The sequence below is a fragment of the Hoplias malabaricus genome, chromosome 11 (assembly GCF_029633855.1).
Source record: "Hoplias malabaricus isolate fHopMal1 chromosome 11, fHopMal1.hap1, whole genome shotgun sequence".
Classification (NCBI taxonomy): domain Eukaryota; kingdom Metazoa; phylum Chordata; class Actinopteri; order Characiformes; family Erythrinidae; genus Hoplias; species Hoplias malabaricus.
Genome location: NC_089810.1, coordinates 8063990 through 8080002, shown reverse-complemented (window position 1 = coordinate 8080002; position 16013 = coordinate 8063990). Strand labels below are relative to the sequence as shown.

The following is a 16013-nucleotide window of genomic DNA, read 5'->3' as shown; positions in this document are numbered from 1 at the left end:
GATGTTGGCACATTGCTATGAAAATGTGATGATATTCAGCCACATAAACTTTAGTGCAATCATTTAAGATGAGTGTTTAGTTCTGGATCACAAACTCCACTCCAGGTGGAGGGTCCATCACTCCAGCACTCCGCGGCACAATGCTTCGTGGGTTTATACCCCTCTGGTCCACGCTTGGCATTGAGTGTGGTGACCGTAGGCTCCTGTGCAGCTGCTCCAAAGCTTTAGGAACTCATATAAACGCCTGAGCCCAAATCTCAGAGCAGAGTACAGAAGAAACTCGACCCCTAGACAGGGTCTAGACGCAGCATATGTCCAGATCATCAGGACAGCAGGCAGCCCGAGTCCCAGCCGCAGTGTGCTGAGGACATTAGTGTCGGGCTGATATCTCCTCAGCCCTGGTCCAGCCCACTGCCCACAGGCTCTGATTCTTATCACTGTTCCCCTGAACACTCATTTCCTGCCCTGCTATCACTCTCTGATTAGGAGCATCTGTGGCAGGCCTCGAAATAAGACTAATGGCATGCTTGTGTGAGTCTATGTGGTGATACTCATGATAAACAAGTTGCTTAGAAAGAAGTGGTCTGGTGTGTGTGTGTGTGTGAGAGAGAGAGAGAGAAAGAGAGAGATGATATTTAACACCTGTGTTCATTTAAATGTGTGAATCTGGAGCCCACCAACCCACACACTGTAAAACAAGACCCCAGTCAGTTTTCTGTGCGCTGCCTGAGTCAGAAAACACAGGATGAAACGAGTCGTTCTGATTCTGCTCCGCTTCTGACGTCAAGTGCAGAGACTTGCCCCGCCCCCTCGTCTGAGTCTGTCCAATCACAGTGCAGGACCTGTGTTTATGTGAGAGCACAAAGACGAGGTTAAACGCAACAAAACAGACACAAAGAGCGCGGAGAAATAAGAGCACTGAGTAAAATGGAGAAGAAAGAGAATAGAGCGAAAATGGTTAAAAACCAGAGCTTCTGCTCCTCTGGGTTGTTCTGGATCAGGGCTGGATGCTGGATGTTCTATGCTAACACTGCTATGCATCAGATCCTCACAGAAGTGTAGCATCATTCATTCATTCATTGTCTGTAACCAGTTCAGGGCGGCCGTGGGTCCGGAGCCTACCCGGAATCACTGGACGCAAGGCAGTAACTCACCCTGGAGGGGGCACCAGTCCTTAACAAGGCGACACACACTCATACAGTCACTCACACACTCACACCTATGGACACTTTTGAGTCTCCAATCCACCTACCAACGTGTGTTTTTGGAGTGTGGGGCGGTGGACTAGCAAACTCCTCCATCATCTACTTTAAATTAACACAGGGTCTCTCTCTCTCTTTCTCTCTCTCTCTCTCTCTCTCTCTCTCTCTCTCTCTCTCCAGTGCATTACCAATGCCGCTCGGGCTCAGGGCATCTCCTCCTCTCTGCACATGCCTGATAAAGTGCTGAACTTCGTTAAGGATCATTTCCTGATGGACACTGTGATCCGCAGCCAGCCTCTTCTGCTCAAGCGCAGCGTCCGCTACACGCAGATCGCCGTGCACCGGGTCCAGGCCGTCCACAACGCCTACAGTGTGCTGTTCATAGGGACAGGTGAGGGACAGCACGGGTGTGTGGACACACTCAGTTGACACGAGTTTCAAATACCAAGTTTCTTTAACAATATTCCTGAGCACAGCAGCAACACAGAATCTAAGAGCTGAACAATATCATTTTACTGCCAAACCTCAGCTGCAGATAATAATAATGACCCTCATTACAGTGGCAGATATGAAACAGGTATCAGAGAGATGTTGGCAGAAGGCTAGACTTGCCTCGAAATAACTGCCCAGGCATTTTACCAAAACAGCTTTGGATGGAGACGCTTTCTCTAAACAGGATTTGGCTCTAGGCTCCATGCCTATAGTTACATCTCTGATCTGGACCGGCTGCATCTCGGAAAGATACTAGAGTTTGATCTTCACAAAGTAGAGTTTGGATCAGAGAATCCCCTCTTTACAGAAGCACAGATTGGTTTAGATTCAGAGCAAAATGTATCTAAAGTAGTGCAAGTGTTGCAGGGATTCAGTTTCTCAAATAACGACACGCGCTGCCCAGCTGAGGTTTAGAAACTCCCACATTACCAGTGCGATTTGATAGGTATCTTTAGGGTGAGGGAGGTGTAATGGTGCTTTTCCATTGCTTTTAGCTGGTCACTTTTCCACTAGCACAGCTCCTCCACCAAATGGAGCAGGTGACATCACAAAACCCTGTCTGAGTGAAACCCTACTGAGTGATATCAGGTCAGCAGGCCCTGACATGTGTCATATTTTTCAGATGACGGCAAGCTTCATAAAGCAATCAGCACCAAGGGCAAGATGCACATCATCGAGGAGCTGGTGCTGTTCCCTGAGCCCCAGCCTGTGCAGCACATCGAGCTGGACGCTGAGAAGGTAGGACCACCTCTGTGAAGGGTAGAAGAAGAAAGTAGAAATTAATTAACCCAGGGATGAGTTTCTAAAATAAATACAGAGGGATTTAAAAGCTCCAGCAGCACTGCTGTGTCTGATCCACTCATACCAGTGCATCACAAACGGGGTAGGGGTCTCAGTTCTTGGTTATGGGTTATGAAGCCTCCTGTGAATCAGTGGTGAGACGCTGTGCAGCGCCCAAAGTAACCCACAGATGTCAGCATTTTCTCTTTAAACTCTATGATCCCCAGTGTATTCTCTGAGTTTAATGTAGTTTCAGTGGATTATGGCCTTTACTTCAGAACAAGCAGAAAACAGCACGGGGAGCAGCTGATGACCTTCCATCTTAAATGCTGAAGCAATTACATTCTGGTGCCCGAGTGAGAGAGGGGGGTAATCTCTGATTGTGGAACTCTTCTGAAGGAGAATGAGACCCTAAATGTAACTAAAGTCCAGCAGCTCCTATGATATCACTGCAGACTGGTGCAGAGCTGCTATAGAGTGGCGCTAGTCCCCTGGGAATGAAGCGCTGCTCTGTTTTATTTGTGTTCTGATGAAGTATCAGGGTGTTGAAGGGTCGTCCCGTTTCATAGTGGAAGATTTAACCACTGCGCCCTGCAACTCAGTTCCAAGGGGCGAGAGGGCACTCGAAAATGAGGGGTAGGGGGTAAAAATAAGAAATGGGATCGGGCCTAACACACCAGCAACACGTCTGAGAATGACACACCACCAAAATAATAGCGCACCCACCCTGTGGTGGTCCTCTGGGGGTCCTGACAATTAAAGAACAGGGCAAAAGGAGTATAAAAGTATGCAGACCAATAGATGGACTACAGTCTGTAAATGTACAACTACAGAGTGCATCTATACATCAGTGGAGCTGATACGATGGACAATGTTATAGTAGTATATTCCACTATAGAAGATATGCTGCTGTGTGATTGGTGTAACTTGGTGGGTTACACATCCCACGGTTTGATTCCCAGCTCAGGCAGGAACTCCACCACTGCACTGATCTTCCTCTCTACTTAATGTAATCCCTGTTTAGAGCATGCTCACTGACTCCTCATGTGCTCTCTTCCGGTTCAGGGCCTGTTGTTTGTGTCTTCCTACTCCGGACTGGTGGGGATCCCTGTGGCGAACTGCTCCAACTACCAGAGCTGTGGAGAGTGCATCCTCTCCAGAGACCCTTACTGCGGCTGGACCGGGAAACAGTGTGCAGACGTCAGGCAGTTTCCATCTAAAAGGTTAGCATTCACTTACTCACAAATTCACTCACTCACTCACTCACACACCTCACTCAGTCACACACCTCACTCACACACCCACTCACTCACACACCCACTCACTCACACACCTCACTCACTCACTCACTCACTCACTCACTCACGCACTCACTTCCGCACTCACTCACACACTCACACACTCACTCACTCACATACTCACTCACTCACACACTCACTCACACACTCACTCACACACTCACTCAGTCACACACCTCACTCAGTCACACACCTCACTCACTCACTCACACACCCACTCACTCACACACCTCCCTCACTCACTCACTCACTCACTCACTCACACACTCACTCACACACTCACATACTCACTCACTCACACACTCACTCACTCACACACTCACTCACACACCTCACTCACTCACTCACACACTCACTCACACACCTCACACACTCACTCACTCACACACTCACTCACACACCTCACTCACTCACACACCCACTCACTCACACACCTTACTCACTCTCACACACACTCACTCACTCACACACCTCACTCACTCACTCACTCACACACTCACACACCCACTCACTCACACACCTTACTCACTCACACACTCACTCACTCACACACCTCACTCACTCACCCACTCACTCACCCACTCACACACCCACTCACTCACACACCCACTCACTCACACACCTCACTCACTCACACACTCACTCACTCACTCACTCACACACTCACACACCTCACTCACTCACACACTCACTCACTCACACACTCACACACTTACTCACTCACACACTCACTCACTCACACACTCACTCACTCACTCACTCACACACTCACACACCCACTCACTCACACACCTTACTCACTCACACACTCACTCACTCACACACCTCACTCACTCACCCACTCACTCACCCAATCACACACCCACTCACTCACACACCTCACTCACTCACACACTCACTCACTCACTCACTCACACACTCACACACCTCACTCACTCACACACTCACTCACTCACACACTCACACACTTACTCACTCACACACTCACTCACTCACACACACTCACTCACTCACACACCTCACTCACTCACTCACTCACACACTCACACACCCACTCACTCACACACCTTACTCACTCACACACTCACTCACTCACACACCTCACTCACTCACCCACTCACTCACCCACTCACACACCCACTCACTCACACACCCACTCACTCACACACCTCACTCACTCACACACTCACTCACTCACTCACTCACACACTCACACACCTCACTCACTCACACACTCACTCACTCACACACTCACACACTTACTCACTCACACACTCACTCACTCACACACTCACTCACTCACTCACTCACACACTCACACACCTCACTCACTCACACACTCACTCACTCACACACTCACACACTTACTCACTCACACACCTCACTCACTCACACACCCACTCACTCACACACCCACACACTCACACACCCACACACTCACACACTCACTCACACACTCACTCACTCACTCACACACCTCACTCACTCACACACTCACACACCTCACTCACTCACACACTCACTCACTCACACACTCACTCACTCACTCACTCACACACTCACACACCTCACTCACTCACACACTCACTCACTCACACACTCACACACCTCACTCACTCACACACTCACTCACTCACACACTCACTCACTCACTCACTCACACACTCACACACCTCACTCACTCACACACTCACTCACTCACACACTCACACACTTACTCACTCACACACCTCACTCACTCACACACCCACTCACTCACACACCCACACACTCACACACCCACACACTCACACACTCACTCACACACTCACTCACTCACTCACACACCTCACTCACTCACACACCCACTCACTCACACACCTCACTCACTCACCCACTCACTCACACACCTCACTCACTCACACACTCACTCACTCACACACCTCACTCACTCACCCACTCACTCACCCACTCACACACCCACTCACTCACACACCCACTCACTCACACACCTCACTCACTCACACACTCACTCACTCACTCACTCACACACTCACACACCTCACTCACTCACACACTCACTCACTCACACACCTCACTCACTCACACACCCACTCACTCACACACCCACACACTCACACACCTCACTCACACACTCACTCACTCACTCACTCACTCACTCACTCACTCACACACCTCACTCACTCACACACCTCACTCACTCACACACCTCACTCACACACCTCACTCACTCACACACTCACACACCTCACTCACTCACACCTCACTCACTCACCCACTCACTCACTCACTCACACACCCACTCACACACCTCACTCACTCACACACCTCACTCACTCACTCACTCACTCACTCACGCACTCACTCACTCACGCACTCACTCACACACTCACACACTCACTCACTCACATACTCACTCACTCACACACTCACTCACACACTCACTCAGTCACACACCTCACTCAGTCACACACCTCACTCACTCACTCACACACCCACTCACTCACACACCCACACACTCACACACCCACACACTCACACACTCACTCACACACTCACTCACTCACTCACACACCTCACTCACTCACACACTCACACACCTCACTCACTCACACACTCACTCACTCACACACTCACTCACTCACTCACTCACTCACACACTCACACACCTCACTCACTCACACACTCACTCACTCACACACTCACACACCTCACTCACTCACACACTCACTCACTCACACACTCACTCACTCACTCACTCACACACTCACACACCTCACTCACTCACACACTCACTCACTCACACACTCACACACTTACTCACTCACACACCTCACTCACTCACACACCCACTCACTCACACACCCACACACTCACACACCCACACACTCACACACTCACTCACACACTCACTCACTCACTCACACACCTCACTCACTCACACACCCACTCACTCACACACCTCACTCACTCACCCACTCACTCACACACCTCACTCACTCACACACTCACTCACTCACACACTCACTCACTCACACACCTCACTCACTCACACACCTCACTCACTCACACACCTCACTCACTCACCCACTCACTCACCCACTCACACACCCACTCACTCACACACCCACTCACTCACACACCTCACTCACTCACACACTCACTCACTCACTCACTCACACACTCACACACCTCACTCACTCACACACTCACTCACTCACACACTCACTCACTCACACACCTCACTCACTCACACACCCACACACTCACACACCTCACTCACACACTCACTCACTCACTCACTCACTCACACACCTCACTCACTCACACACCTCACTCACTCACACACCTCACTCACACACTTCACTCACTCACACACTCACACACCTCACTCACTCACACCTCACTCACTCACCCACTCACTCACTCACTCACACACCCACTCACACACCTCACTCACTCACACACCCACTCACACACCTCACTCACTCACCCACTCACTCACACACTCACACACCTCACTCACTCACACACCCACTCACTCACACACCTCACTCACTCACCCACTCACACACACTCACACACCTCACTCACTCACACACCCACTCACTCACACACCTCACTCACTCACTCACTCACTCACACACCTCACTCACACACCTCACTCACTCACACACTCACCTCACTCACTCACACACCCACTCACACACACACACTCACACACTCACTCACTTTCACTCACGCACTCACTCACTCACTCACACACTCACTCACACTCACTCACTCACTCACACACTCACTCACTCACTCACTCACACACCTCACTCACTCTCACACCCACTCACTCACTCACTCACTCACACACCTAACTCACACACTCACTCACTCACTCACTCACACACCTCACTCACCCACCCACTCACTCACACACCTCACTCACTCACACACTCACACACCCACTCACTCACACACCTCACTCACTCACACACTCACTCACTCACTCACTCACTCACACACCTCACTCACTCACTCACACACTCACACATTCACTCACTCTCACACTCACTCACTCACACATTCACTCACACACTCACTCACACTTACTCACACACTCACTCACACACTCACTCACTCACACACTCACTCACTCACACTTACTCACACACTCACTCACTCACACACTCACACACTCACTCACTCACACTTACTCACACACTCACTCACTCACACACTCACTCACTCACACACTCACTCACTCACACACTCACTCACTCACACCCACCCACACACTCACTCACACACTCACACTTACTCACACACTCACTCACTCGCACTTACTGTCACACTCACTCACACACTCACTCACTCACACACTCACTCACTCACACACTCACACTTACTCACACACTCCCTCACGATTATCAACAAGCCCCACAAGTGTAGCCTCACAGGTTTTGACATTTTGGGGGCGGAGTCAGGACCGTTTCTCTCAGCGAATGCTGCATGTCTCCCTGAGGCTGGATTTTAATCTTGATCCAGGGTTAAAATGATCTCAGAGATTCTTCCCCAGTGTCAGAACATCTCTCAGGATAAGGATTTCTAGATCTGGATTTTCTGTGATTTAATGCTCCTCAATATTGCCATCTGCTGGACAAATACTTTACCATTGTTTGTTAATGAAGAGAAAAACTTTAATTATGGTTTTAGTTGCTTATTTACATTTCACTTGTATTTTAATTGTCTACCTTTTAAAGTCAGAATTTTGTCTGTAAAACTACAGAGTTACATTTATGTTATGAGACAAATTACTAAACAGTTTATTCCCAGGTCATTTCTGCACCAACTGTGTCCTCAACCATCTCTCATTGTGGGATAATGATAATCCGGTTTGGTGTCAAAACGATCCAAGATTTCTGCGAGTTTTGAAAAACCCAACTGTAGCGTTTAATCCTGATTAAAGGTTGGATTGTTTTACAGAATCCACATTCAAATCATTGGGATCAATTCCCAGGACCATTGTTCAAGTTTAATCCAACTAGATTGTTTTAATCTTGCCGGATACTTTTGAAAAACTGGCCACTGGTTCAGTGATAGAACAGAGATTGTGCAGAAGTGAAATGTCAGTCAGACACAGGACATTTATGGCTTTATTTATGTGACTAAATGACACCGTGGGCTAGAAATATACTTGCTGTTTGGCCATACGTCCACATCCAACAATCATCTGCGTCATGAACATAATAGATCGTGCTGTGCTTCTAACTGGAGGCCTCCACTAGGGGGCAGACCATAGAAAGACACACTATACAGGTGGCTGATTACTCACACAGGTTTTTCAAAACTTTCCGACATTTTTTATGCTACAGATGACCTTCTCTGCTCTTCTACTGTATACGTGTGTACTGCACCATGTGTACACCTGTACACAAACGGAAGCAGGACACGAGGCATCCTTTTAAGATTCCATATTTTAAGGTGGAATGGTGTGTTTGAGGAGAAATAGACTGTTGTTTGTAAGCGGCTGAAGTGTAAATTGTCTGTAAGTGTTTATTCACTGTTTTAATTCCCACAGAAACTCATGTGTAACTCGAGCTGTTTAGTTTTGTAGCACTTTCCCTCTGTGTTTACTTTCATGCAGTTAGCGCTCTCCTGAATTTAGAGTCAGTTCCACCTTAAGTAATGTAACTGTAACAGCAAAAATAAGTCAGTGTTACCCCCCTATGGAGCAGGAATAGAGCAACATCCTCATCTCGGTTGGTGCTTTTCAGCGTTTGGAGTCTCTCCGTTGTCTAAAAACCTCCAGATGGCGTTTCTCTGCTGTGAGCAGAGAGAGAGAAAGCCTAGCACCGGACCCAGACACTTTGTTTTTTTACCCATTTACAGACACCAGGGCTTCGTAAACACATTAGAGCGGTTTCCAGAGCAAACTGACTGCAGAGCGGCACATGGAGAGGAGACACACTCAGAGCTTTATACACAGGGGTTTTGGTTACAATCGTGAACATCGCCTTTTAAGGAAACACTCAGTTATAGGATATCAAAGACAATATCAGCTAAGGCAATTTAATATTGAAATATAATTTTCTTTTAAAATCTAGCTGCTGTGTAATTGAGGTAACTCTGCAAGTCATTAGTCTCTAATGGCCTCTTTGTTCTTATTCACACAGTAAACTGCTTCAAGATGTGGAAGATGCCAACACTGCGTTGTGCGATAAAGTCGTGTCCAGCTCCGGCAAAGTACGACTTCCACCCACACGTGAGTACCAGGCCTACAACACAACACAAGTCTGACTGAGTCAAGCCTCTGGCGTCATCTTCTACTTTCATCACAGCACATACAGCGACCGTCCCCTCAGTTTTATTTTTAGCTCAAGATGGGGTCTAATGACCCTAATGATGAAGTAACTGCTGCCAACATTTCCATTCAGTCTTTTCTAATCCAGTCAGGCAACTCCGATAGTGATAAAGCTGGAAAACACTGGAGGAAGAGCAAACACCAACTCTCACACTATATACCCATGCGAAATTTATGCTGGGGACATCTTCCCATAGACATTTTGTCCTTAGCACATTTCCTGTAATAGCCCACTGCAGACTGTTGGGAAACGAGTTACAGTTCCCTTATAAACTGTGTGAGGAGAGAGAGAGATTTAAGAAGCTGCATGTTGCTATCTTTGCTACATCTATGGTCCTTCCCCTCTGCTGTTACTTATTTGCGTTGCTGTTAATTGGAGTTCAATGAGCAGATGGTAAACACCATGGTGCTGTGGAGATTCTGCATGTTTTTCAGTGTCTTGCTGCAGTGGAAATACGGGGTTTAAAAGTAGGTATTACTCTGGAGCTATGGAGCTCTTGCCCTGGTTCTAGATGGTCTCCGTCCATGGGCAGGAAGCAGGAAAGGTAACCAGATACCTGTCCAAACACTCTGTGAAACTGAAGTGAATTAGGCCACACCTCTAATGTCATGTGGTCTGCATTCTCATCCCCAACTAGCTTCACGTTTCATAGCAATCTTGTGTGATTAGTTCTGGGCTTTATTTTTTATGTGCAATTATTTGTCATTGTACATTGTACAACATAAAGTGCGCTAGGGTGCACTAGGGGCTGTGAACACACACCCAAAGCGGTGGGCAGCCATCCCCGGCGCCCAGGGAGCAGATGAGGGTTCGGTGCTTTAAGGGCCCCTCAGCCGTGGATTGAGGAGAAGGACAGTGCTGTTCCTTCACTCCCACTGCCCCCAATTTTCCTGCTGCTCATGGGAACGGAACCAACGACCTTTCTACTCTAGTTAGGCCATGGTTAAACCCTCTGGCTGATGCTTGGTATGGAGCATGGTAAACTGGAGTTAGAGCTTGGTGATATGTCTCCAAATGATATCACAATACATTTTCTACATTGATTAGTCTCAATAATTATCACGATATAAAATGTCACACTGCTTCACAGATATTTACATTTTTATTATCATAACATATCGTCTCTGTCCAATCAAAACCCTCTATCTCCGTGTGTGTGTGGGTGTTTAGTTACTACATCATTTGAACACAGCAGCTGTCCTTCACACTGTGTGAACATTTCATAACAAATGACCAATACAAACGCTCCAAAATTACTCTAAATTCAATCTTTTTACATTGACTTCCATTGAAATTTAAGAAGGTTTTTCCTTCTTCTGTAAAGTTTCTGAGCTGTAATCGTACTGCACTTAACATAGAAATGAATGTCTGTAACAGTGGGAAAACAAGAATACTTGTTGCAGTTAATATCTACTACCACTCGTTGCAAACAACAGCAGCCTGAACACGCAGCGCACCATCGGACGCGTATACTCATGTAGTTACGGTAAATGTACGTGCAGTAAAATAAACCCCAGACACAGAGAGCACACCAGACTATAACATATTTAACTCTTATACGTTTTATTCGAACCCACAAGCATTTTAATTAAACATTTCTAGTCTTGTTTATGTTTTCACGTTCATACGTTCATACGTTCATGCACCGAGTATATGTGTCTAAGAGTGTTCAGCGTGATCATGTTAGTCTCCGTTAGCATTGTCTACAGTTGATGATTCATACATTAGAAGTAATGTCTACAGAATTTTGATTGCACACTCCCTCCCTCTGGACTGTGGGGTTTTTAACAGTGACTTATTTACCTGTGTCTATAGGTACGCCACCCTGTCAGATGACGATAATTCCAGCGAACACGTTTCAAATCTTGCCCTGTAAGCTGCGCTCCAACCTTGCGGTGAGGAAATGGAACTACAGCAAGAGTGCCGGGCATTCCCTCTACCACAGTCCTGATGGGGGGCTAGTGGTGGTGGCCCAAGTGGACAGAGAGGAGTCCTACGAGTGCTGGTCGGTGGAGAAGGGCTTCTGGCAACTCTTGGCCAATTACTGCGTGAAGGCAGAGACTCGGCAAGAGAGCACCACCCTGATTGGCCGTTCCCGCACTCCCATGGTGACCAAAGAAGAGCCCATGATTCTGCCGGGTGAAGCTCGCTCCTCACAGACAGAAACCAAGACCTACTGGAATGAGCTGATCGTGGTGTGCGCTCTGCTGGGCTTCTCTCTGGTGGTGTTCTCCTTGTTCGTGGTGTACCGCAACCGGGATCGGATGAAGTCCATGCTGAAGGAGGGCGAGTGCCCCAACATGCAGCAGAAGAAGGCACGCATGCCTCATGTGAAGCCCACAGAGAGCTTGCCCCTGAACGGCAACAACATCCCACCTTCCGTCTCGGACCACAAGGGCTACCAGACCCTCCATGACAACTACTTCTGCAGCACGCCCACCCAAGAGTGCTCCTCTCCTGAGAACAGCAAGAGCTTCTCGGAATCAGAGAAGAGGCCCCTGAACCTTAAGGAGAGCCACGTAGAGATATCCCCAACCTGCCCACGACCTCGAGTCCGCCTCGGCTCTGAGATTAAGGACTCCATCGTCTGAGACTCTGCTTTCTGAACCAAGATGATGTGAACTGACGTGGTACGGAAAGGTCTGCCGGGGAATAGACAGCACCGTGAGAGGGACACACTGAAAAGACTTCAAACTCCATCACCATTGGATCATTTCATACCATGTTTGGTTTATTTTTTGCACTTGTTGTCCCCTCGTTTTGTCATGCTGGTCTGTCTGCGTTTTCCTCTCAGTCACCGGTAGTTCTGGAACGCATCGCCGGCACAACAATCCTGACTCTCTGTGCTGAGATGTGCCCAGAATGAAAGCAGGCAATATGGCAAGCTTCTCTTAAACATCGATGTCATGGCTAACATTCAGCCATGTTCAAGCCCATTCCGTCCAAATCATCCATTGGCTTTCACTGTTAGTCATGCGATGGCCTCAGGGGTCTCTAGACATCCTCCTTCAATGATTCTTCACTGGAGGATCATTAAAATGTCTCTTACACCTCACCTCTCCACAGCAGATGGATCCACAGTGAGGAAAAGTGGGAATTGAACCACCGAGTGGTGGAGCATTCTGCCGAGTAAGGTGCCTAGGATCAGAGGGTGAGCCTATGTTTAATAGTCTTTAATAGGCTTTAATAGATAGCTCGTACAATGTGAACAACCTTTGATAATAATGAAATACAAGCCTCTTGATATATATTTATATATGCAAGGCCTGTAGTTGTAAACCATCACAGGCTCATCACAAGGCAGGCAGGCATACTATGCAAAGCACTGGGATTTTATCGGAAAGACGAGTTCCATCTAGTACCAGAACAAGCTAGCGTAGGGTACATCTCAGTCTTGCAGCATTAGGCATCAAGACGCCAAGTCTTCAGTATTGCTTCTCAGAGATACTCACACACAATCATGTATGCAAGTGAGATCGAGGTGCTGTTGTGCAGTGGGTGACGAGTCCGAAGCTAGGACGCCGTGTCCAGGAAAGCTAACGGAAATGCAGGAAACGTAGAGAAAAGACACACTGCCCTAAGACTGAAAGGACTTGACAGGAATAGTCCATAGCTCATGAGCTGGTGGTGGTAAGAAGCAGGAGATGTTGACGATGAGTGACCAATACTAATAATAATAAAAATAATAATAACAATAATCATTTGTGTTTACAGAACCAAATCTATCGACTGTTGTGCCAAATATTTAGACCATAACCAGCTCAATCCATCATTGGCTTTTAAATATGGCACAAGGAGTCGACAAACGTTGTGTGAAGTGCACTTCTTGCGGCGGAGAGGGAGTAAGATTAAACTAGCTGGGAATTTACTTCACATTTTGGGCTACATCAGAATCATCCCGTACTCACTCTTTAAGTGAATGTGTGTCCTTCATTATAAAAGTGCCACGTTTACCATCCACGAGCCAAGGATAGACTAACACAGTTACTTCTGGATGGACGTATACAGATCAAACCTAATAACTCCGAACTGAGTCGCTCGGCGGTGAGGTCAGTTCAGTTGTAAACATGTGGACCACAGCTTGGCTGCTACAGAATCGTGAGCGAGCGAACTGCCTACTAACAGCATACTGTAATAATTCAATATCAACAGCAGCATATGTCACGTGCAAAGTCCATGTAGAGTTGATACGAAAAAAGTTTTCTGCCATTTCAGTGATTATTCTTGTACGTGTGAACGAATCGTTTTCCAAAGATGGATGCCACGTCGCACCACTCTGAGGGTATTAATGTACGAACTCGACGGCTGCGCTCTCGTAGGAGCGCGCCCACCTTTGTTTTTGTGGAATGTAGTGACAGATTCATTGAAAGTATCACAAATCTATTCTTTAATAAATAAAAAAAAAAAGTGTCTTATTTAAGTTTTAGCCGAGATGTTTCTATACGAGAGCTCTATTCTGACGTGTTTCTGACAGAGTAGCCACGCAGTCCTGCTACCGTGCTACTGACCGACTGCCGCGGTGGTCACGTTGTGTACATATGTATATTTCTACCACGTTTGCGCGAGGTTTGCTCGACTGGTTTTGGGTCGGTGATGAAAACAGACGGCGCAGTTGCTGCTTTTCTTTCACAGAATGTTTAAAAAAAAAAAAAAAAAAAAAGCCTTAGCTCAAGTGACACAGGGCTGCGATGACCTTCTGCTGACCTTCTGAGTCTCTTTTCAATGCCTTGAAACCAGGCGCGGTTTATCTTCAGCCGTCAAACGCAGCACTGTAGCCTTCGGGTGTGGACACGCAAAGACGGGGACATACTGCAGACCTCACACATGCCTCCTCAGATGGACGACACCGTAGAGTTCACAATGGCATGCTCGTGTAAACATGTTAATAAGGATAATAATAATAATAATAATAATAATAATAATCCAGACTTCATCAGAGTAAATGCCTTATGGTTGTGGCCAGTAATTGCAAAATATCAAATGGCACGTTGCGTTATTTTGTCGTATGCAGTACACAGATATGTCGAAAACCACTGTATTATGGATATAAATATGAATGGTCATCTGTACAACAGTCCACCACTGGACTATGTCTCTACTGTGGATAGTGTATCTACACAGGTCCATAAAAGGACAGCCAATAACCTCTCTCTCTCTCTCTCTCTCTCTCTCTCTCTTTATAACACACACATCAATGTAATGTTTTAAGCACAATGTATTTATATTTAAAATGTATCTCTATTTTACATAAAAAACACAGAGTTTCTTCTAGAAATCATCCTTGAACTCACTTCCTCCAGTGCTTTTCCAGTAGACCAATGTGAACCAGCCGCTCGATGGCGTCTCCGTGCTGGATTTCCAGAGACACAGTCAGCTCTGCTCTTTTAAAGCTCAGTCCAAATCCATTCTTTATAACAGTGCACCGGGGCACTCTCGACTTCTTGTAAGTTTAACGTCTTGTAAACTTTGTTGTAAAGGTGTATTTGTAAATTTCGCTGCCAATGTAAGAAAAAAAAGAAAAGAACAACTGTTGTGAATTGTACTTTTTTGTATTATACATCAACTACTGTTTTCTGTTGTTTTTATTAAACTGTACATAAAAGCGCACTTTATTTTAATTTTTTAAATAAAAGGAATAAATCACAGAATGGTATTTTTATTTTCATTTTTTTTTTGAGTTTCGTTTTGCTAAAAGTGAACTTATTTTTCATATTATATTTTTTATAAAATTTTTATATACACTTGCCATCCACTTTATTAGGTACACCTAACTTGTATCTACACTCATCCTCCATTTTATCAGCTGCACTTACTGTAGAGGAGCACTCTGTAGTTCTAAAATTACAAACTGTAGTCCATCTGTCCCAGTAAACAATTAGCCGTTG

General features: G+C 46.6%; 1 protein-coding gene across 2 annotated transcripts in view; it reads left to right on the top strand.

Annotated features, from left to right (window-relative positions):
- The window catches only part of sema4ba (sema domain, immunoglobulin domain (Ig), transmembrane domain (TM) and short cytoplasmic domain, (semaphorin) 4Ba), a 117671-nt gene extending 101905 nt beyond the window's left edge, over positions 1 to 15766 (top strand). For both annotated transcript variants that reach the window (XM_066684256.1, XM_066684255.1), the window contains 5 exons: positions 1383 to 1593; positions 2317 to 2432; positions 3540 to 3697; positions 9940 to 10028; positions 11944 to 15766. In XM_066684256.1, coding sequence (XP_066540353.1) covers positions 1383 to 1593; positions 2317 to 2432; positions 3540 to 3697; positions 9940 to 10028; positions 11944 to 12719 — 1350 coding nt within the window. In that variant the 3' untranslated portion in view covers positions 12720 to 15766. The remainder of the gene's footprint in view (positions 1 to 1382; positions 1594 to 2316; positions 2433 to 3539; positions 3698 to 9939; positions 10029 to 11943) is intronic.
- Positions 15767 to 16013: the final 247 nt, after the last annotated feature.